Source organism: Sphaeramia orbicularis, chromosome 7 (genome assembly GCF_902148855.1).
Source record: "Sphaeramia orbicularis chromosome 7, fSphaOr1.1, whole genome shotgun sequence".
Classification (NCBI taxonomy): domain Eukaryota; kingdom Metazoa; phylum Chordata; class Actinopteri; order Kurtiformes; family Apogonidae; genus Sphaeramia; species Sphaeramia orbicularis.
The window spans coordinates 32,987,123-33,010,607 of record NC_043963.1 but is presented as its reverse complement, the minus strand read 5'-3'; the positions used below and the strand labels follow the sequence as shown (position 1 = coordinate 33,010,607).

At 38.5% G+C, this 23,485-nt stretch overlaps 1 protein-coding gene across 1 annotated transcript in view; it reads right to left on the bottom strand.

Moving 5' to 3' along the window:
* LOC115422054 (ERC protein 2) overlaps window positions 1-23,485 on the bottom strand; it is a 175,402-nt gene that overhangs the window by 94,620 nt on the left and 57,297 nt on the right. Inside the window, exons 9-13 of the mRNA XM_030138098.1 lie at window positions 19,862-19,999; window positions 13,595-13,783; window positions 6,631-6,672; window positions 4,547-4,740; window positions 4,223-4,228 (exon numbers count right to left, since the gene is read on the bottom strand). Coding sequence (XP_029993958.1) covers window positions 4,223-4,228; window positions 4,547-4,740; window positions 6,631-6,672; window positions 13,595-13,783; window positions 19,862-19,999 — 569 coding nt within the window. The remainder of the gene's footprint in view (window positions 1-4,222; window positions 4,229-4,546; window positions 4,741-6,630; window positions 6,673-13,594; window positions 13,784-19,861; window positions 20,000-23,485) is intronic.

Genomic DNA, 23,485 nt, shown 5'->3' with positions numbered 1-23,485 from the left:
GCTCCACTTTATTTCTGGCTGTCAATGCAAAGTTCTGTTTTTTTTTTTTTTAAACTGTGTATCTCATTTTATACATATTTCTCAATCGTTCCTCCTTCATCTCACTCAGTCCTTTTTTTTCTCCCCATTTTTTTTTTGTTATTCATTTATTAAAACTTCATTTTGGTTGGTGTTTAATTAAATGAAAGATTTACACTTTAATCTCATTCAAGAATTAGTGAAGTGAGGCCTGTGAGTAACACAAATACAGCCATATTCAACAGCTGCAGAGAAGCTGCTGAATGGCTGACACTAAACAGCTCCTACATCTGAATCTGAATGTGGGAAGCTGTGAGTCAAAAGCAGAGTGTTGCTGCAAATGCATTCTTGGTTGACTTGTTGTGGATATGCAAAGGTACAAGGAGTAAAAACCTCTAAAGGAACAAATCCTGATTTTTATCGCCTCTTCATAACTCTTAATTCTTACTCTGTCTCTTCATCTTCTTTTTAATAAAGATGACATGTGGAACAAAATCAGGTAAGCAGGCAAGGACACACCGGGGAAGTTACTACTAAAAAGCAGATGTAATCTGAATTAAAACGTTTTCTCTGTGGTGCAAAATCAGGAAGGGTAAGGAGAAGTCGTAAATTTAAGTGTAGCATAGAGGCACACTGGGAGTCTGAAGTTTTATCTGAGGCGCTTGTCTAGAAGCAGCGTTGAGAGATTCTTACAGAACAAGTCTGTTTTTTAGTGATAGATGCTTTATGGCGCTAGACAGGCCTTATCGCAACACAAACAGTAAGTAGGTTGGTGACTGTGTGGGTCTATGAGAGCAGGGGTAAAGGAAGGAGGTTAAAAAGTTAGAAACAGTGATTAAAACTTACAATAAAAGTAACTATAATGTGATTGACTGTACATAAGGTGTTGACAGTATATTTCACAGCTGTTTCTCTCATGCAGGTGTCAGCTTTCTAAAATGTATAAGTTAAAATGGAAGCTGAAGGGACATTTGGATCAAAATGGCCATTAAGCACCTGCAAAACACACAGTTTACAAACATTTTCATGCAGAAATATTATATACAAAGGTTTTGGAGGTTACTTTCAGAATCACTGGAATGTGTGTGTTGGCGTGTGTGCAGTGCACTATGTGTGTTTCCACAAGATTGATGCTATCAACATCTGCAGTTTGATTGTGCTCATAGGAGTAAGGGCCAAATCAGTGTGTTACGTATATGGAAATGGTCGTGACTGAATTAATATTTCTCACGAACAATCATCACATTCAGTACAGAAGTAATGAACATCACATTCCAGGGAGAGGCCTATTTGCCCTTTGTTTAAAACACAAAATGAGGTTACCTACACGTTACGTTCAGCAGTATTTATGTGTTGATTGGTAGGCTTGGTATTTCCTTTTCCTGAAACCCTCCCTTACATACCAGAGCGCTTACCACGTCAATAGTTGTGATATGGTGTGACAGGGAGGCTGATTTATTTCTACTTTAGTATGGCCCCCACAGCACTGAGGGAGCATTAGGAAGAAGCTTAAATACATACAACATGCATGATTCCAAGACACATATATCATGTTAATTATATACACGACATAAACATACAGAAAGTCATTTATTACGTGAACCAATCAACACAAAACTACCACAAAACATTAGATGTTGGCAACCTAATTAAATTTTTTTAAAGAAACTACCTTACACTTGTTTTAGGACAAATATGTAAGGCAACCCACTGATGTTTAAAGCTCATATTATGCCACTCATTGACTTTTCTTGCACTTTATGAATTATAATATGATGCAACCAATAATATAAATTGTTGGTACAGTTGGCCATGTGTCTGAATTTAATCTAAATGTAATAGTTTACTCCTTAAGTGACAATCAGTGACATATATTCATTCTTTTAGTCCATCATATCTGCTGCACAGCTTTTAGGCCTCTGCTTAACAAATCCAACTATTAGTATTAGAGTTAAAAGATGAATATGCGGGGATATAGATGCGTTCTACATCAGTGTCATGGATCACTAAAGCAGATTAGCGAGGTATTAAACCTACACATAAAACAGTAAATAAAACACGGACCATGAACTACTTAAAGCTATCTCTGGTGTCTTAAATCACTGCAAGATCTAAGCTATGAAATAACTGCGAGTGAGTCTCCGCTGTGCTGGAAGGTATTTATTACAATGACCTGCTGGCTACATCTATCTTTGACTCTCTCTGCTGCATTGCCAACTGGATGACAAAGTGTCTATTTCCTCATCTGTTTCTCTCTCTCTCAGTCCAGATAGTGGATAATAGGCCATCTGACTGAATTCCAACACAAATACTCTGATTAAAAAGACATTCATCCTCTGCCCAGACACATCTCGCACACTCCGACACAGAAGTCCAATCAGCACAGAAGAGACGTGCATCCGCCCATGCTGCCATATAACACATCTGCACAAATACACACAAAAATTCTTGCGTCTACTTTTTATGTTTGATGTCTTTTTTAGATCAAATTCCTCCTGATAACATGGCAGCCGTGCGGTTATAATAACTTGATGCTCCACTGAGCATCATAGCTTCACACATATTTTGCATCCAGAAAGTACAGCGAAAGTGTCTGTGGAACGAAAAAAAAATGTCTGTGCTTTTATTTTATTTAATGCATTGTACATGGGCCATTACTGAGACAGTGGATGCTCCTCTGATAACTTACTATTGACCTGCATGTGACCTGTGGCCTGTATTTGCTGACCAGAGGGGAAAGTCAGCCTGATAGTACAGACTAGTTGACAGTAATGAGACAGCGGCTTCAGTAAGATGGATGAGCTCTTGAGAGGAAACTCTTCCAAAACGTAACACCCAAACATTGCTGTCCCACAACTGACTGTGTGCATGCAAAGAAACCGAGCATGCAGATGAACACAGGCGCTTATGCATTTACAAGTGATGCTGACATGTAAGCAAGAGACACATGTAGAGCTAGAGGTAGAGGCATGACGCATGCACTCACACATGGAAACAGAGGGTAGACTGTGTGAACAAACTGTGCGGGAACTACTGTATGCCTATTATACTTGATGCTCAAGTGTTCCCACAACGTCTGAGTCAGCACACGGTTTCCATGCCAGAGTGGAGAGTCTGTAAAACGGGTAATGAATGAGGCAGGAAACAGTTTGATCCAGTGTATGCAGCCCATCCAGATCCATTCTAAACCTTTGAAAACCGTAGCTAGCATTAGAGCACCTGACGGAGCCAACATGCGCTAAAAAATTGTCCTTACATGTACATTTTTCACACTCATGGCCCTCTACTCTACAGTTGGAGACTCACCAACTGACAAACCTCCGACTATCAATCTACATACAGCCACATGTATTAGCATATGTAGTGCTACAAGTTCACACACTCATCATACAGGCACATTGATGCTCACATACACACTTACTAGCCTTTTTTTCTCCCTTTAATATTCATGCATAAACATTTGAAAAAATGCACACACAAACACCCACGTACAGTAACTCTACATTGGCACTCAACAACTACTCATTTCGGTACATATACACACCATGCCAATCCATAAATCAGATGATAATTGAGTAGCACTGTGCCAGTAATAAACAGAGCAGTATAAACAGCCAGTGTCTGGGCTGGATACACCACCTCCCACTGGCATGTCGCTGGCTGCCTGCCTGGCAAATTCAAGCACACACACATACACACTTGCACGTAAACATATTTACTGTATGCATATACAGCAATGCAAAGGTAGAAACAAAAACACATATTTGTTGAGTTTACAGACAAACATGTGAAATTCTCACACTTAAATGGAGTTGATTATATGAGAAAAACCGCACATCATAGCACTCATGACAGCAATGAAAACTGAAACAAGTCAATACAACAGAGGAGTTTAATATCTCCAGAGATATAAATCAGGGAATATATAAAGTCTCTCACTGTGTTATTGCTGTGACAGGAATGAGAACAGTGATTGTTTGCTATAAATGCATTGTACATTTACCGTCCCACTGGGACACGTGAGAGTCCTGGGAGTCTGTTTTGAGCCAGTATACCCTCATATATTCCACCTTTATACCTGGGAAAGTTTCAACTGAACAATCAACTCAACACTCATGGCATGAAGGCATGAGTCACGCATGGCCACAGACAAAGTTAATGGTATGATGATGGCATGTTTGTCAGACACTTAGTATCTACTTACCCTGGTCTGCAGACATCAATACACAAAAACAAATGACACAACATTTAGCCACATGATAAAAAATAACATGCACATAAGTCACAGCATGCATTACTAGTGTGTGATTACATCAGGCAAAAAACATGACAGTGTGGAAGTGGTTTCAAGTGCTGGGAGGACAGAATCTAGACAGTTTATGTCTCATGGATTACTCCTTTATAAATAGAGCACTTAGGCATGAATCGGGACTTAGGCAAAGATCCGGTCACTTGGAAGGACACTGCTCTCTGAGGACACCCAGATGGTGTATTGTGATGGATATGTCTTTGAATTTCTGACCCTCACCTCTCAAGATCGGCTATCTTTTTGTCCTTGCATGATCTGTCCATCTCAGAGTCCCTCAGAGCCACCATTAGCCTCTCCACCTCAGCTTGTGACTTCCCAGATTCTTCTCTGTAGCGGGCCACTTCCTGCTCCAAAAGCCTCAAACGATCTGTGATGTCTGGACACTTGCGAACCGCTTCCTCTGTGCTTTGGGTCTTTGGGTGGGACACAAAACAAAACAAACTTGAGTTGACATAGTAGATATGACAACACTGATAAATGATCTGTTGTTTCAATATAAAAACAATGAACAGTGGTCGGTTTTGGATAAATCAAATGCAGATTTTTAAGAACTGCTCTTTTTACCCTTATTATCAGACTTTCAAAGCTGTAGTTTTTCATACTTACTACTCACACCATGAGTAAAAAAAAATACCAGGACACATTACACCTTCAGCTTGTAGGACTTCTCATTCCAGTTAAAAATGTTCTGTTTCCTCAATATAAAATTATATTATGACATTTATTATAATTCTTTTGTAGCTCCGCCCACTGTGAGCAACCCCTAAATTCAATGTGTCCCAATACTTTTGTCCGTAGAGTATATATTAATTACAAGTTCCTCATCAACTTCAGCTATACTTTGTCATTCATAGCTACACTAATTTAACCTAATATGTCCGTTTCAGGTTAATAAAATGCGTAGTATTATCATAAAGCTGTACCTTCAGTGTGCACACAAAAATGCACATTCAGGGCCGGATCTATCAAAGGTTTGCGTGTATTAAAACATGTGCAAACTCATTGCACACGCAAAAAAATGTACAAACTGATTTACTAACAGTGCGCAGTAAGGGTTGCATCTTTCAAAGGTGCAAAATAGCGCGTCTGGTCCAGTTAGTACATTTGCCACAATGAATATGCAGTTTGGGGCGTTTACACGCAGTTGTGCGTGTGTTGGGAGGAGAAAATGTGAATATATTAATTTAGCACACACAAAGTGATTTATCAAACCCGAGAGCAATTTTGCTGATAGAAACTGCGTCTATATTTAACATGTCTCAAAAGGAGGTGCAAACGGTTTGGATGCGTAATTGCACACACATGGCTGCGGTTGGGAGACATCAAAATGATGAAACAAGATGCAGAGAATGCATTTTTCACCCTTGTGTGAACATTTTTGGAGTGATGGAAGAAAAAAAAATTGAGACATATGCCCCCCCCACACACACACACACACACACACTTTACGGGACTCTTTTCCACTCCTGATGATTATGATTAAAAATATGCACCAACATTCGGCTACAGTGTGACAAAATTATGTGCACGTGACAGTCATTCAATCCAACTACCCCCCGCACATACAATTAGTCATGCAATACCTTCTATGACAAAACTCCTTGCGTCTGGATCATTTCAGTACACTGTTCCCATTAGTATTGGTGGATCCCACAGCAGTTTTTACAGCGTATTGTCTCCAGTAGTGCACGCAAAACCCTCATTTAAATAGGGCGGTCTCCAAGACTTTGTAATTTGTGCAAGCAATCTTGGTAAATCACCCACAAACTATGGTCACACCCCACACGCAAAATTCTAGATTGCACAAGCAAATTACTACACGCAAACTGGGATCTTAGTAGATCCGGCCCTCAGTGTCAATATTAAATTTCATTTATGTAAGAACAAGAGTCCGATATCTTCCAAAATGAGAGGTTTACCATCTTTTGGAAAAATGGAAGTATTGTATGTTGAATATATTTTAAGAAGCAGAGGAAAAAATCAGAAATAGTTGAGATAATGACTCATAATGTGAGTTTTTAGCCAGTGATGAATGATGCAAGATGCTGCTGGTCTGACTTCAGTTAGGAGTTCACTTCACCACAATGGAGCAATCACAAATACGCTACAAATGGGATTGCATGGTAACAGTAGTAGCAAAATGAAATGGGTAACAACGAATGTAAAAGAACGTGCTGAAATGACAAAAAATGACAAGTCTGAGGCAGAGCTAGACAGTCTCTGTCACAGTCTGAGATGAACCAAAATAGCCTTGGTACACATGCAGACAGAGACACATAAGGAAGAAGCATTAAAGAACTTACTGTAGGGCTCGCTACTGGTAGCCCATCAGCTTTGGCAAGTGCCTAAGAGGGATAAAAGAAGGAAAGGGGAGATGAAGTGTAGTAGCAGGGCTAGGACGGAAGGTTGGACACTGAAAATTACACAAGGTCAATCGTGAGATCATCCCACAAGGGTAGCAATGAGACCCAAAGGAAAAGGTAAGTTAATCCTGAATATGTGGTTACAGTCACAATTTAGCCAAAGCAGAACCAATCTACCTCATCCGCTCTCATCCCTTCATCACCCCCTTCGGTTCCCGGCTGCCTGCTTTTCTGTGGTTTGCTTCTATCAGTTGCCTCCCTGGGGCGTCCTTCATGCAGAGTTTGGAGTTCAGCCATTATCATTATAAAATTACTGTCTCCCTCTGTTTGGCTGCGACTTTATGAGACCACCAAACATCTCAATTTTTTTTTTTTTTTTTAGGTAAAACATAAAAAACACACACACGCATAGTTGCACTGATGAATTCTTTCTTCTCTGAGAAAAATATCCCAAAGGAAGTTTGTAACCTAGAATTATGTTTCTCTTTACTTCTCTCTCATTCAGTTGGTCCTTAGCTCTTTCTCTCGGGTGTGTTTGCGAAGATTGTTTAACTTGTTGAGACAACTGAAGCCACTCGTTTAAACATCATCAAGTGAGTGCGCACACACATACGCACGCTGAACAATTTATTGTCAGGTCTAGATAAGCCTTAGACTGTATATGTACTTTGCTTGAGTCTGTCATTAGCAAAAACCTCAAGGAGTGCCTGTTAACTATTACCACTAGCGAAGCTGAACAAATGCCTCTTTACAATCATAACAAACCTCACAGATAAACAAAATGCACAAGGTGGCCTCTGCATATAGCACACACAGGCATGGGCACAGCAAATGGAGCGCAATTAAATGGCTTAGGGGGTCTTACAGAACGCTTTCAAACACAGGTATGTACCGTGCAGAGCGGTAGCCCGGCAGGAACACATCTGTAAATGTTAAGTAATAGTTAGACATTTGGGCAAATGTGCCTAATGCCTGTAATTTTTCATAAGAATTTCAGAAGTCGTTCTGTCATCCTGTGTTTGCCAGGCAAAGGGCTTCTGCAAAAAAACACCCAGAGCAGGTAGAAAAACTTTTGTTTGTTAGAGTTACAACATGTAATGGCCCCTACAACATCAGATTTCTGTTTGTGTAAGGACTAAACAAACACTTAGATGATGTTAATTACTTGGCTAAAGAAGAGTTGCGGGCATATTTGAACTAAGATGGTGTTTTTTATCTGTGTCACAGTAAAAAGCAAATATGTTCCAAGACTATTACTTGTAAAAAAAAAAAAAAAAAGTCATTCAAACTTATATATGAATAAACATTTTACACATTCCAATATATCTTAACATTTTTCACCCATGACCTATGAGTGTTCTGCTAAATTAGTGTACATGGAAGGTAAGCAGTCATGCTATAGATGAACTGTACTGGGTCTATGAAGGAACCCTTTAAAGGAGTGATATTTAGCTTTTTAAAAATAAATAAATAAATAAAAAAAATGAAATTATGCATTTTAAAACATTTCTCTGTGGTCTACATTAACTGTAAATGCTATGCTTGGGTCTGAATTCTTCATTAATTCAACTCCACAGGTCCATCTTCAACCCTATTTCTGAGTAATGACACCAGAAAGGTCGTTTGAGCGCTGGCCCTTTAAATGCAAATGAGCCACTCCACACCCCAACCCCTCCAGGTTGTTGAATGTGCGCTCTGTCCTGTTTAACCAACACCTGAACATTTTAGGTAATCAGCTCAAAGTTTGGACATTTTTTCAGTTTTTTTCTACAACCGCTGCTGCTGACAAACAATTATGGCATACTCTGAGAAATGTTCGTCAGAAGTCTTGACCTTATATGTAAAAATGTCGTGATGTAACTAGTTATAAAATGTAACAAATTAAGCAGGAATTAAAACGGGTTGTCGAAATCCACTCCAAAATGAATATAAAGATGGCCTTGCTGCACCTGGAGGGTTCAAATTCAAACTTTTTGAACTATTAGGGTGAAAATATACAAATAAATATACCAAAGACTAATAAAAGTGAGTTTAGCAAAATATGACCCCTTTAAGTTAAACGATTCTTTCCACACTGTAGTTCTGAATTACATGCTATACATACACTATGAGGACTATGTATTATTGTTTAATTTAATGTCGATTGTTCTGAAATTATTTTAGACCGTATTATGATTTTATATACTTTCAATAGACTTTATGTGTTTGTCCAATATTTTGATCTTTTATTATTAAAGCATTTTTGTTTTAGTTCCTTCTAGGTGTTTCTTTTATCTATGTAAAGCACTGAATTGGTGTATGAAATGTGCTATATAAGTGAACTTGCCTTCCCTTGCCTACACGTGTGTGCACTTTTGCGTGTCTACGAGCCTGTCTCTTAATGTAAATGCTCTTGTAACTGTACTCAGGACTAAATCCTATGTAAAACGAGGAACACTTCCTCCACTGTAATGACAAGCTGAGTCTGTTTGCCCCATTCTCACCCCTGTTCCCTCCACACCTACCCTCTACTCTCTTTCACACACATCAAGAACAATCTTAGCTCGAGCAAAATCCATTAGGCCTAAGTGGACCAGAGTTTGTTATGCTCTTTCATGGAAAACACAGACATGAGGAGGGAAAGGGGCGCGAGGGCAACAGGATGTCCAACAGGAATCGCTGATATTATGACAGGAGGGGGAAAGCCAGTCAAGATACTATTACACACTGTATGTGGCTGTTGAAATTATTATTATCATTCCTGGATATTTTTCTTGAGTGTGAATATTACAAATGAGTTAAATATGCGTGGTTGCTGGGGTGTTCTTGGTAATTTAACTCCTGGTCAGAGGCTACCTTGAACAATGAGGCAAACTCGGTGTCAGATTGAATGTATAGAGCTCAACAGTATTAATACTGAGCGCTAGTTGGTCTTCTATCCACATAATCCACATAACAGAAAAGGAAAGAAGATATGCCAGCTATGTGAAAAGACTAAAACTATCTGTTGAATACAACGTAAAAGTAATTTGAGGTGTGGTGCTTCCTTTCTGATTTAAGCGAACTCTCCTTGGAAAGGTCAATGCCTTCCCTGAGGTTCTTTAGTGTTTTTCTCTTTGAAGGGAAGTGTTTAGCTCCAGAAGTCCTTTATTAACGTCGGGAATCAACAAATACTGTTTTATGAGAAGAGGATGAGGATGCAGTGAAGTCAACAGAACTCTGAGGTCAAGATGAAAAGCTCCGTGAACAGCTTGACTGAGTCAGTAATACAAACATCTGCAGATACATTGATGGGCCACTGTGTGTACAAGACCTGATGGCAATCGCAGACTCTTACATCTGCATGAGAGGTAAATGGGTACGTATTAGTGTTGTCAAGGCAAATAACCGATTTCACCATTTTTGGAAGTATTTGTGATTAAAGTCAAATGAGGATAAACCTGTGTGTGCTAAAAAGGAATTTCAACACTTTCTGAATTAATCCAACTTTTTCAAAAGGTGTGACTGTACAAATGTGTTTTTAGAGGCAAACTTTTCAGTGGGATGTTTTTTCCCCACAACAGCTATTAGATTGGATTCAGGTAACACACACACACAGATTTTACTTATAGGAAATACTTATATAGGAAGACTTACAGAAAAAACACAAAATTTACAGAGAAGAGTGACTGTAATATCCTTGGAGTAATGTGTCTTGTAAAAGGTCCAAAATGCATACTGATATGTTTACATTAAGTTTGTGCAGTTGTTCTGGTGGCAGTTATTTATTAATATTAAGAGAATCAGCTGCAATTCTAAGATAATGTCGCAGCTGTAGATGGGCAGATGAGAGGCAAAGATCAAACATGGAGATTTCTGTGGAAATCTGACCCAGCTTTTCTACGCAGAAATCAGTGCACAGGATGGTATTATGAATATAGATGGCTGAGAAGGTTATGCACTTACATACTTATTTTTTACTATTATACACCGTTGCCTGTAAAGTTGGAATAACATATTTTTACCTCTTCTCATGAAATGATTGTGACAATGGGATTTATTCTTAATAGATAAAGTGTAACTGCCATTGCATCTGGTGATGTGTAGAAATAAGAATATTAAGAGGAATGTGTCTGAAAACAGAATTATTCCAAACTTTATGGGCAACAGTGTATTTATAGATTAAAGACGACAAAAAATACAAGGATAGGTTTGATCATAGTTAGAAAACAATGGTTAGGGAGGTTGAAGATGGGCGTTGCATGCATTTGTGGCCAAAAAAAAGCCAGGGAAAAATTCAGAAACAGTGTCAGAATGACCTTGATGTGGGATAATTATCTCACAGTATGAACACCGCTAGAATCAACAGGTACTGAACAACCAACAGGAATTAAGCAAGAATTGATACACCAATCAACACAGCTTGTACACTGAAGACACTAAAAATACTTAGTAAAATTGGCATCTCCAGTCAGTTGCTTTTCACATAAATGAAACTTTTGTAATAGCGGAACGATTAGCCTAGCTTCATTGTTTACAACTATGGCTATAACAATGCAGATACACTAAGTGTGCTGGTGACATTTATTTCTCGAATCTTAAAATATTCGATAGATGTTATCAGCACACAGTCTGCATGTCACATACATGCTACATACAGTCACGAAAAAAATTATTAGACCATCAAAAGTCATCAAAAACAATGGTTATGCAATCAAGTACTAACTCCTGTGAGTATCATGTGACTTAAACAGACAGAAAAGAACACATGGAATGCCTAAAAGCACTGTTTTTGGCAGTACAATGCCATAGCTATTGATGTAAGAACTTAAGTGATTTGGGTTATTATCAAGAAAACATGGAAAATGGCTAGATATCAGCTCTGAAATTAAACTCTTATGAGCTATTTTTGTTGTTATCATTATATTTGTGCAAACAAATGTACCTTTAGTTGTACCAGGCATTAAAATTAATAAGAAATTGATGAAAACAAGGGTGGTCTAATATTTTTTTCCCGTGACTGTACATACCACATGTTACAACCAAGTTTATTAAATGCATGTCACAAAATGTGGCTGATTATGAACTTAAAAGACTGCTGATAGCCCAGTCTAAAGGTGCATTATTCACAAATTGGAAATGAGAAATCCATTAATACCTGTAAACCGTGATTTCATTTCAATGTTACTGATTTCCTGCCATCTGCAGCACCACGCAGTCAAACTGTTTTACATAGGATTCTGGCTTTAATTTAGCTGAATCCAGTATTTATAATATGTGCGGTAGGCCGGTTTGATCAAAATCTAATCTCAGGCACAGGACATCACCTCTGACCTATTGTGTATTATATCCTCTCAACCTGTCATGCTCCACTGCGCTACAACAGGATCAAACACACGTGCAGACTCTCACACATACGCACACATCATCAGTTGTCTTTGTGCTGGCATGCATGTACAGAGACACTGAGCAATCCACACATGCACATCTACAGACTCATATAAACACACAAACATCATCTGTCTTTTTGAAGAATCTGTAAGTTTACATAACAGGCCTGATTGCTGCCGAGTACACAAAATAGTCCAATTATGGCAACACTTCTGTCGGAGTGTGAATCAGCGTGCTACAAAGACTTATTGAGCTGCTGTCCCTTTCATGTGGGGCCGCGTCAACATTCAACAAGATATCATTTCACAGGAATAAGATGTGTGTATCCTTTTTATGAGTATAAAAGAAAACATTCTCATAAATTTTGGCAGCACAAGAGACCGTCCTGGCTTGTAAGTCTGGAAGAGGAAAAAGAGAGAAGAAAAAGACAGCAAGTCCTCTGACCTGGCACCCGAACTGGGATAGTGGGATCTTTTTACGCCCATAAATCACTCTCTTAATTCATCCCTTTACCCTAAGGGACAAAGTGCAGGCAGGCCTTTTGCTTGGTAGTTGCTCAGAATATTGTGGATGCTTACAGGGAGGTACAAGAGTGGAATCAAGATTATGGTAGATGTTATCAGTGTAAATACAGGGTGCAAGTAGCATATTACAACCTCTGTAGTATGGCTGTAAACGTCAATTCTTTTAATTCCTTTTGTACAATAAAACATAATTATAATGCATGACGTGTGGCTTTGAAGTACTCAACAATAAAAGGTTTTGAGAAAGGTACTTGTTACCATTTGTTTTATGATGTCTGCAAAATTAGATTTTGTTGTTTGACTTATTTTACGATGAAATATTGATGGTTTTGTCCACAATCCAAAAATACCAGACTTGAAACTATGAGTGTGTAAAATCAACATGCACATTGTTTTGCCTGTATGTCAGTTAGATTTCTCAATCTGTCATCCATAAATGATTGGTAAAATTGACAAAAATCATACATAAATACATACACAAACCTTTAACTATCATCTCTGCTGATATCCTTTTCTGTTTCCATTTTAATTTTGGACATATACAAATAAAGATTAACTTTATTGATCTCCAGGGGGAAATTCAAGCTTACAAGCTGTGCTTCTATAAAACTGTCAAGCAAATTTGTAGCAAACTTTTGAAAAGTTGCAAAAAATAAAAATCAAAAACATGTTTTCATTGACTCATTCTGAGCAAATAAACTAGTTTGGATAGTGTCATCCAGTGCATTCCATTGCTGTTTTTAATCAGAAATGGTTGTGATGTTTTAATGGATGAGACTGAGGAATCACTTTCATCAGTGCATACAACTTGTTTCCATTACTAGAGGAAACACTGGTGAAATAAAAGATGAGCCATGTGAGGAAAATTTGTTGTGAAGTCAATATTTATTGCAAAAAGGCATTTCATGTCCTATTAAGTGCATTAAATCTTTTTCAAAAAAGACAAAAATTGACCTGAATTCTTTCAAACTTTACCTTAGTCATAAACCTTCTGATGCAATACCATTAAATGCTTTATAAACTGTACTGACCTCTGGTTCCGGCCTCTGGTTCTGGGTGAGTCCAGGATTGCTAGGCTGGCTGTGTGATAGTTTTTGGGGCTGCAGGGCAAAAAGTTTATCCTTCAGTTCCTGGTTCTCCTTCCTCATCAGCTCCAGCTCCTCCAGCCGAACCCTGTCCTCTCGCTCCTTTTGATCACGTAGATTCTCAATCACACGCTCCTGAAAAGAGAACAAAGGTTTTTAATATCCACCACCTACTGCATTTACCACCATTGTTTTCTAATTTAAGGAATGTGATGAATGTTTTTTTTGTTTTCCTGTGCAAATTACAGTTCTTGCCTATGATTACTGAAAACTTCAAGCCAGTCTCTCCTGGAATAGACTCTCCAGCATGTATCGCATAGTGCAGCCAAAGACAAACTCATAAATGCCACTCATAAATAATTCTTCCATAAATAATAGCAGGGACATGAGGAAATCAGAGCCAAGTAGAACACAGAGAAAGAAAGAGGACGGAAGAGAAGGAGGAGGGACAATGACAGATTTATTGACACTGGATTGGATAGTACTACAGATCACTTGCTAACAACTCCACATTGCCTACTGATAAACCAAGTTGGAATGTTTATATCATAATTTTCCCTATTCTCTAATCACACTGGGCAGTGGGAGGACCCCAGTTCTGGGCAGTGGTCTGAGACCAGGTCCACACCATGGGTGGTGGAGCATGCAAGGAGTGTGTAGTAGGTGTGCATTAAGGTGTATGTGTGTGCGTTAAGGTGTGGACTGAAGTGATTATCAAGGTGTTTATTCAGGTGTTTATTTAGGCACAGAGCACAGCCCAGCAATGAGGCTTTACGATGTGGCATCGCCGCATGATTGGCAGCTTTAAACCCCTGGGTAATTGGACAAATACACCCACTAACTAGACCTGGCACAGTACAGCACTGCATAGTGGGCTTTGGAAGAGAACGAAGGAGGAAGACAAGAGAGAGAGAGAGAGACCACATGGTTAATAGGTCCTGGGTGTTTTCCCCACATTATAAAATATCTCTAGGATGTTTGGGGTTTAGGGAAGGAGACCAGGATGTGATAATAAAAACTGCCTATGAGATTTAAGTGTGGAGCTCATACAAACACACCACAAAACACACACATAGTAACATCACAGACAGGCACCCATACACATACTTATACCAAATGCTACAGCTCAGAATGGGCACAATACCCTGGCCTGTTAATTAGAACCGCAGTGCTGTGGCGAACGACTGGCTCCAAGAGCAGGTTTGTGACAGGGTGTGTGATTAGCAACACACACACTCGCTCTTGTAAACACATTACACACACCCTGCACTGACCACAAAGTCTCAAAGGCCCGCCAACGTTCTCCTCATCACAGCTGAATTATATGTAGGCTGCATCAGAAGTGGTTTCTGGGTAAACAGATGGACTGACGCAGAAAAGGGATTTGCAGTTTATTGTGCTATTATTCTATTCATTTCAAAGTCTGTCGGCAACAAAAACAAATTTAGGTGATAAAAGATCATTTTAAGTGAAAACATCATGTATTGTGTTAGTCCGTGGGATGCAAACAGGCTGGAACTCGCATCAGTGAACACTAGCTATTAATAGACCGATTTCTTTCAAGATTTCTGGTTTAAATCAATACAAACTCAATGCAGTTTAGTTAAAGAAAAATCAAGATAATCAAAGAAAATAATGTAAGCAACATGAAAAGACACAGAGACAAACACACACAGCTGTGTTTCCATTACTTTAGGCGACAGCGAAATGACTTACATTCATTTCCTGGAAACGTAATCATAACCATAACAGGCCTAAGTCTAGACCTTACACTAACCTTAAAACAAAACCTAATGCTGAAATGTAATGATTTACTTGTATTTAGCGTCAATAAGGGATCTGAGTCCCCACAAGTAACAGTGTAAGAAATTGATATACTGGCAAATATACATCCTCATAGGATAAGTAGTGAAGTAAGTAACACATGGCAACATATGCATACAAACACATGCATACACACTCTAATAGTATTGAGACTTTGTAATTGGATCAGGTAATGCAGTATTCTTAATTAGACAAAGCATTTCAACTATCACTAGCAGAGGTGTGGGACTCAAGTCACATGACATAACTCACAGTTAAGTCACAATTTGCAAGACTTTGAGACTTACTTGACTCACCATAATAAATTATTTTACTTGACTTAGACCTGTGCCAGATGACTTAACAAGTCAACCTGCTCAGAAACACACTGACAAGTTACAGTTAATGTATTGAATCTGATTGTGTTCTAATGCAATATGTGTCAGTCATTATAAAGCAGCAATTGATATAAGAGACACAGAAGAGTGAGGAATCCAGATAAGTGATAAAATACCAGTGACTATTTCTGTTCATCAGGAAAGCTTGTATTTGATGGCTCAGTGTTTCATACTGGACAGATCATCACATAGTTCATATGGCCTGATTTATCACTTCTTTGACCCGAAAAAGACTTCGCTTTTCCTTCTTGGCTTTTAGCATTGACTCAACTTAATTTGCTTGATTTTCACCACAGAAACTCATGACCTCCTTAGGACTTTCAGGTTAAGACTTGAGATTTACTCACTGTTTGCGCATGTGACTTCTTTCCACATATGCCGCTTTGAGGAACATTGTCTTTAAATGAGTTTTAGTCAGTGACCTCTGAAGAGCCACTGGAGGATGGCATATGCCCCCTGGTCAAAAAAGTTAAAAAATGGTACTTATTACTGGTGTTTGTTTAATTTCAGTGACTTATCCTAGTGACAGCAGAGGAGTTGTGTCATAAAATGTATAAGATGGATGGACAACAGACAAAGAAGCAAAAGGCAACCTCAACACATAACTCCTAAATCACAGGACTTTTGGGGTAAAAACATCCAATAGTAGTCCAGTCATACCCTAGAAATAAAATGCTGACCGGTATATCGCCCTGCATCATATGCCAGGAAACAAAAATGCATAAAATAACGTGTAAAATAAAGACACGCTAAAAATACATAAACACGAATGTGAAAATACACACCCAAAACAGTGCGCAGTTATAACATATACTGCATTTAATTTAAGCACATAAAAATGTGGCAGCCAGTAGAAAACCGACATTACAGCAGGACATGTGCATCTGTCCGTATTGAGAACTCTATAAACTCTTAACCAGCAGCCAGTGCCAACAAAATGTAAACCAGCATCCATCTTTTAGCCTGCTACAGAAACAAACATGAAAATTGGAAACCATTTCTTAGCCTTCAGTGCCAAAGCAATCATTTTTAGACTGTAGTACCAACAAATGCGTGCTTGCAAAAACTTTGAACATGCAACAAAGCTACACAAGATGGAGTCAGTCTGAAATCAAGCCAGTCATTTCAAGGTGGACAGACAATGAGACTATTTTGACATTTTCCCGGTCATGGTCAGTACAGTTAACATAGTATCTACGCTGTGCATGTTTAAGCCTGTCTTCAATTAGAAATCAATGGCAGTGAGTTCATAAACACATTGGTAAAAACATGTGTAGACAGGAAAAAAAAACAAAAAAAACACCTCAATTCAAAGCGTGCATTTGTGTCAACATTCCAGCTTTTGGGGTGATAAAAATTTTCCACACTTCTCAAAAGTTTTTTATTTATCCAGGAATATCAAGATGTTTTATAGGTTAATGACGTGTGCAATAAAATGTAAAGTATTTAATGATAATATGAGCGGAGTGACTCATCTTTTAATGTCAGTGACGGTGGCAAGATCACTCAGTCCCACTGAGCTGAGACTTTATAGGGACCAGCTGCTCTAACATTTGCAGAAAACAACAACAACAGCTGAGTGTTTAGGATCAACATCCCGACAATCCACTCAGCCATCCACCCATGGAGCGAGTCTGCAAAGTTCGCTTTGATTTGCATGGCAGTTGTTCAACACTGTGGTTTTACACTGCAATATGCCTTCCCATGCTTATGGTTAAATACAGTGCTCTGCTCTTTCTACTTGCTGAGACTATGGACACCCCATCCAATTTTTTAAAAAACAGGCAAAACATTAATCAGCGCCGATAGGTGGCTTTAGAAAAGGTATTGGCTCAGGCAGTGGCTCTTGGCTAATATTAGGCTTCTCAACTGGAATTACTGACTTTGAGGGAAAATCATAGCCCAAAAAATGAAAAAGAAAGACTCCTACCTACATTTTTTACTGTTGGTGTGATATTTAGTTCCAGATTTAGTGAATAATTACTATACTTTGTGTTTGATGTTCAGAGATCCAGAGTTATTCATTATTTTATTGGGACATGACGTCCTGCTTATTCCGTTGTGAAAAAATGTATTGTAGTCAATGGTGAGAAAGAAGTAATTTTTTGATCCTGTGTGAATTACACCATTATTATATCATTTACACATGGCATTTTAAAACAGGGGTGTCAAATATATGGCCCATGGGCCAAAACTAGACTGCCAAAGGCCTGGTGGATGGATTTGCAAAGTGCAAAAATTACACTGACGATATCAACAGTCAAGGATGTTAAACTTACATTAGCTCTTAACTCCAGAATTTTAACAATATTATGCCTGTATCTAAATGTTTTGTACCTACGATCCACAAGGCACATGTCTAAATGTTAATATTGTTAAAATTGCACTTATTTATTAAGAAATTTCAGCTTGTTGAGGTTATTACATTTTTTTGTGAAAGGATGGCTTGTAAATGTAAACATTTTCATAATATAAGTTTATATTTTAGTATAAAAACTGAGAAAAATTGGAATTCTCATTATTTATAGGTTATTATTTATAGGCTACATGTTATTATTTTACTGGTCTGGCCCACTTGAGCTTATATTGATTTTTATGTGGCCCCTGAACTAAAATGAGTTTGACATCCCCTGGTTTAAAAGATAATTTAAGTCAACGCAGTCCCATTTTATACAAAAACTGCAGAAGTATCAGACTGTGAAAATTAGTGCAAAGACTACACACCTGGAAGTGGCAGAGGTGGCGTCATCGTAGCTATCTTTCAGTGACCAGACTGGTAGTAGTTTTCACCTTTCTAAATACCTTCTGTACCACCCTCTCAAAGCACATGGTGACATATGCTTAGAAATGGTGTTAGTGACATCTATTGCATGTGACAAGATGTGGCCATGCAAGACAAGACTGGCTGTTACTTTACAGTGTTTACCACATGCTGTGACTTTCTTGACTTCTAAGTTGATATTTACACCAGACGAACATCATATGTGTAAAAGATGGCAAAATTCATGATCAAAAAAAGAGTCTCTCACCACTGCTATTCATATTTTTTCTTAAGTTTCATCCCATGTGACACATCAGAAGGGCCAGGATGTGGGCTCTCTATTAAGGTATTACTTATGTTCAAATATATTAAATGACAGGAAACTGTATTGACTGAACCAAACCAACTTAAATGCTAACTTTATCTTGTGCTCACACTGACCAGGGGCTGAACACATCCCACTCTTACAGTCTCTTACATTATATTACACCCATAGACAATTCTTCTAACCTTGTATCTGCAGATCTATTGTCTGGTACTGGATTCCCATTCCTGCTTAATCCTCTCTAATTGTATTTTCTTGCTGGTTTTGCCTTTTTTTTCTCCTCCTTTCATATGTTCTGCACAAGTTACTCATTTTTTACCCTGCCCCCACCCTTGCATTCCTTGACCTCTCCCTCCTTTAACTCTGAGGCCACCTCTTCCATCAAGGCTGTGCCTCTTCTGCCATTCCACTTTTCCATCCTTCCATTCCTCCCCTTTTCGTAATTTTTATCCTCCTCTTATTCTATAGATCATTCCCTCCCTATGTTTCAGTGCAGCTACAGACAGGGACTAATGCTCTGTCTATGTTCACCTTAGACCTCCCTTCTCCCAGGGCCTCCTGCTCGTCCTTACTGTTTTCAGACATGACCTCATCTAGTGTGGTCCATTGACCATAAATTAGTAGGATGCCAGTAAATTATGAGGGTGAATCATAACAAAGCATTCAACTTAATAAAGCAGAGCCATGTACAAAGTACCTGTAACACCAGTATGATTATTTAGGTCAAAACCTGCTCTAAAGCAAGAGGTGGTGTGACGCTGATACCCACAAACCTCTGCTTCATGTTTTGCTTAAATTATAAAGCTCCAAAGGACTTGCCTGTCCTAACTAAGCTCTGTAAACTCCCTCCTTACAGATATAACACCTTTAAAAAGACATCTCTCACAACTTGTCACCACAGCCTCTCTTCATACCCCCCTTCGTACCTTTTCGGAGAGGGCCTCTTCCAGTGTGGCCAAGGCCGTGTCTGTGTTGCTTGAGTCGGTTTGAAGGCCTTGGACCCTTTCCCTTAACCCAGCCAGCTGTTTGTCCTTATCCTTCAACTGCTCCAATAGGTTCTCGATCTGCAGAGAGTAGGACACAAACCCTTTAGATTTGCAACAGTCATCAGCAGAACAAATCAAACTGAGCAAACATGGCTGGTATTCTTACCACTTTGCAATAAGACCCATAGAAAGGTGTGATAAAATAGTTTATGATTCGGTTAATGATAATTACAAACACTTCATTAGTACATTTTAATGGAAAAAAGAAAAAAAATGGCAACAGAGACTTGAGTCTCTCATTTACATTTACCTGTTAAACCTCAGATCTTATGGGTTAATGAGCTTCCTTTGTCTCCTCCCTCAGCCGTTATTTTTTTTTATATTTACCATTAAATTACAAGAATTTAACAACTATTAGCAATAATATGGAATATCATAATATAGGATATGAAAATATCAGATTTATACACTAAAGCTTTGACAAAATTGTTCCCCTTTAAGAATTACGATTCCTTCTGCTTGTTCTAAATGTTATAAACTCATAATTTAATGGTTTAAAATGCTGACTGACAAAGGGATAAGATCCGGTCAGTTGGGAGGGGTATTTTTTTAGTATTTTTTGACATCAAATAATGATGCCAACTTTAGGCGATTACTTGTGATGTCGTTGACACGTGCCCTCCACCCAAACCAAAATAATAATAACATAAAAATAACTAACTAACCAAGGAGTTGGTGAACCACAAGTATCCCAATTATTTTTTTTAAATGCTTTTTAAAACTTAACACATGCAGCACTGAAGCAGAAACAGTGCCATAAACATTATTTCTGTGTTGCTATGAAATAAAACATAAATCTCCTCCCACTTCCAGCCCAGAATTACACTAAGACTAATTGATTATTCGTGCAAATGCATAAAAATAAGTGAGGCAACTGGAAAAGAAATTTGACAGAACAGACAGATAAAATGTGCAAGAGCAAGTTTATTATGCCAAATACTGCTTCTGAATCAATGTATACAAAGCAATGTATACAATGGCGTCTTTGCAACTGAATGACTTATAAAGTGTTAACAACCTAATTCCTAAAACCAATCCTAAAAGATGTATTAAAAGGGTAGAAAACATTATAAAGGTTAAAGGTTAATTTACTTTATTAACCCCATAGGGAAATTCGGTCTCTGCATTTTATCCATCCTTATACAAACAAGACAACTAGCATTAGCATTAGCATTAACAATTAGTGTTGGTGCATTGCACACACACATTAGGAGCAGTGAGCTGTCATTGAAGGGGCTCAGGACCCATCTCAAGATCTTCATCAGCACCATAGTCAGGGCCACCAACAGGAGAATTGAGCTATTTGTACCTATTTTTAATGGCAGGAAATCCAGAGGAAACCCATGTCGCATAGAGAGAACGGTTTAACTCACCACCAAAAAACTCCTGAAGTGTTCATTTTTATCCTCCTTTTACACATTGTTGCCCATAAAGTTGTAATAAAATATTCTTACCTCTTCTCATGAAATGTTTATAACAATGCATGTTATTCTTGATACATAAAGTGTAACTGGGACCCAGTATGTAATCATTACACTTGGTCAAAGGGGATTAATGATGTGTATAAATAGGAATAAAAAGAGAAATTTGTCTGAAAACCAAAATATTCCAACTTTATGGGCAACAATGTATATACAGTAACATATTTATGGTAGCTACAGTATATGCAATAAAAAAACTCCATCTGACTGCAGATTCATAAATCCAGGTAAGCGTGTGTTGCCTCTAGTGGTATTCTCTAATGTCCTGATGTTATGTCTTACATTCACATCAGTCATGTTAAAGATGATCAGTTCATTCCAAAGCTGGGGCTGAGCAAATTATGCCTTGACCAAAGAGGACAACAGTGAAACAGAGGTGTAATAAAAACACCACCATTGGACAGTCTGACTAAATGTTGGTTAACTGTCTCCGCTCCAGAACCAGTGTGGTAGTATGGTTAGTAAGAGTTAATTCAAGCCTTTGACTTAAAGAACTGTGTCTGTCCTTTCTGTGGCTAACCTCACGTTGCTGAAGTGGTGGTGAAAGAGCCAGTTGTGGTGTTCAACAGCCTTTATCTGATGAACATCCACCAAACAGAACACAAACACACAGATCACTGTACAGACACAAACACAAAATGCTCCGAGCTGTACACAGCAAAACACTAGCAGATGCAGCTGGGGTTGGATACAGTGCCAGTGAGAGCCCTGAGGTCTAAAAATCAGTTACAAAGGGACAGCACATCTGGTTACTCAACACTTCCTTGTGGCATATCAAAGACTCCATAATTTATGCATGAACCATATTGATTTAGATCCTAAATTAAAGTAGCTTTTTTTTTGTCTTTTGAAAAATGTAGGTCAATTTAAAAACACATCTGTAGTAGACAGTACAGATGTGTATCCTGACATAAGGCAATTAGATTTCCATTTAGTTCTCTTTTAGTGTTTTTTTAAAGACAGACAAAGCACCATTCACTGACTGCTGCAAAGCATTAATACCACATTTGACCCAAGTGGCGCTTTTCCAGATCAGGGTTTGTGCTCTACAAAAGAAAGACACACATACACTGAAAGAATTCATTATTTAATGAACATGGGAATCCAATAAAAGCAAGAAAAGCACTTCAGGTCATCAAGAAACCACATTGTAGCAGAAATTGTGACAGGGTAAAAAAAAAAAAAGCCCAGTGGAGAGAATAAGCTGCATTCCAGTCATGGGTACATAGATAGATAATGTCCAAATCTCTAGCTATTTTACAAATGAATCCAATTAGACTGCAGACTTTGGTGTTCTCCACTCCCTGGAGGGCAAGTGTGAGGATTTAAGGGGGCCATCTTGGTTTTGGCAATGGAGGGAAAGTGGCAGGAGGGGGTGGGAAAGAGCAACTAGAACCCCTCGGCAGATCTTGATAGGTTAATGGCAGTCATTAAACAGCCAAGCTAAAGGCTCTGGTGGGTCAGTCCACAAAAGATAGGGCCATTGAACCCTTTAGGGAATGATGGGAAAGCTTCACACTATCAAAGTCTGATAAAATTCCCAGCAATTTATGGCTTCCATGGGTGTGTTTGATAGAAATTAATGGTTTACAGTGAAATTGAGAAGTTAAACAGATTTCTTCCCTTGCATTTCTCTCATTTGAAGTAATCTGAAGAGTTGCTTTTTACGTTTTTATCTGAAGGATGTAGGCACTCAAAGGCCAAAATGACACACTTAGTGAGCTCTAGTGTAGACTGAAAGAGTACACAGAGTCCGACGCTGAAACATGCTTATCTCCACTTGCAGTAAACAACACATAAGGAAGTACAAACAAACCAAATAACCGGCTCTGGCCTCCAGTTGTAGCAGCTTAAAACCTTGAAATACGTTGTTCTCCAAAACACAGACTACAACATATACATAAGCACTCATGCACACCCTTGCTTCGTATTCCTGTGGGCACCACAGAGCCCTATTTCAGCTCAAATTGAGCATGTGGCCCCTGGTCTTAGATAAATGATTACATTCTTCACCAGTCTTAGT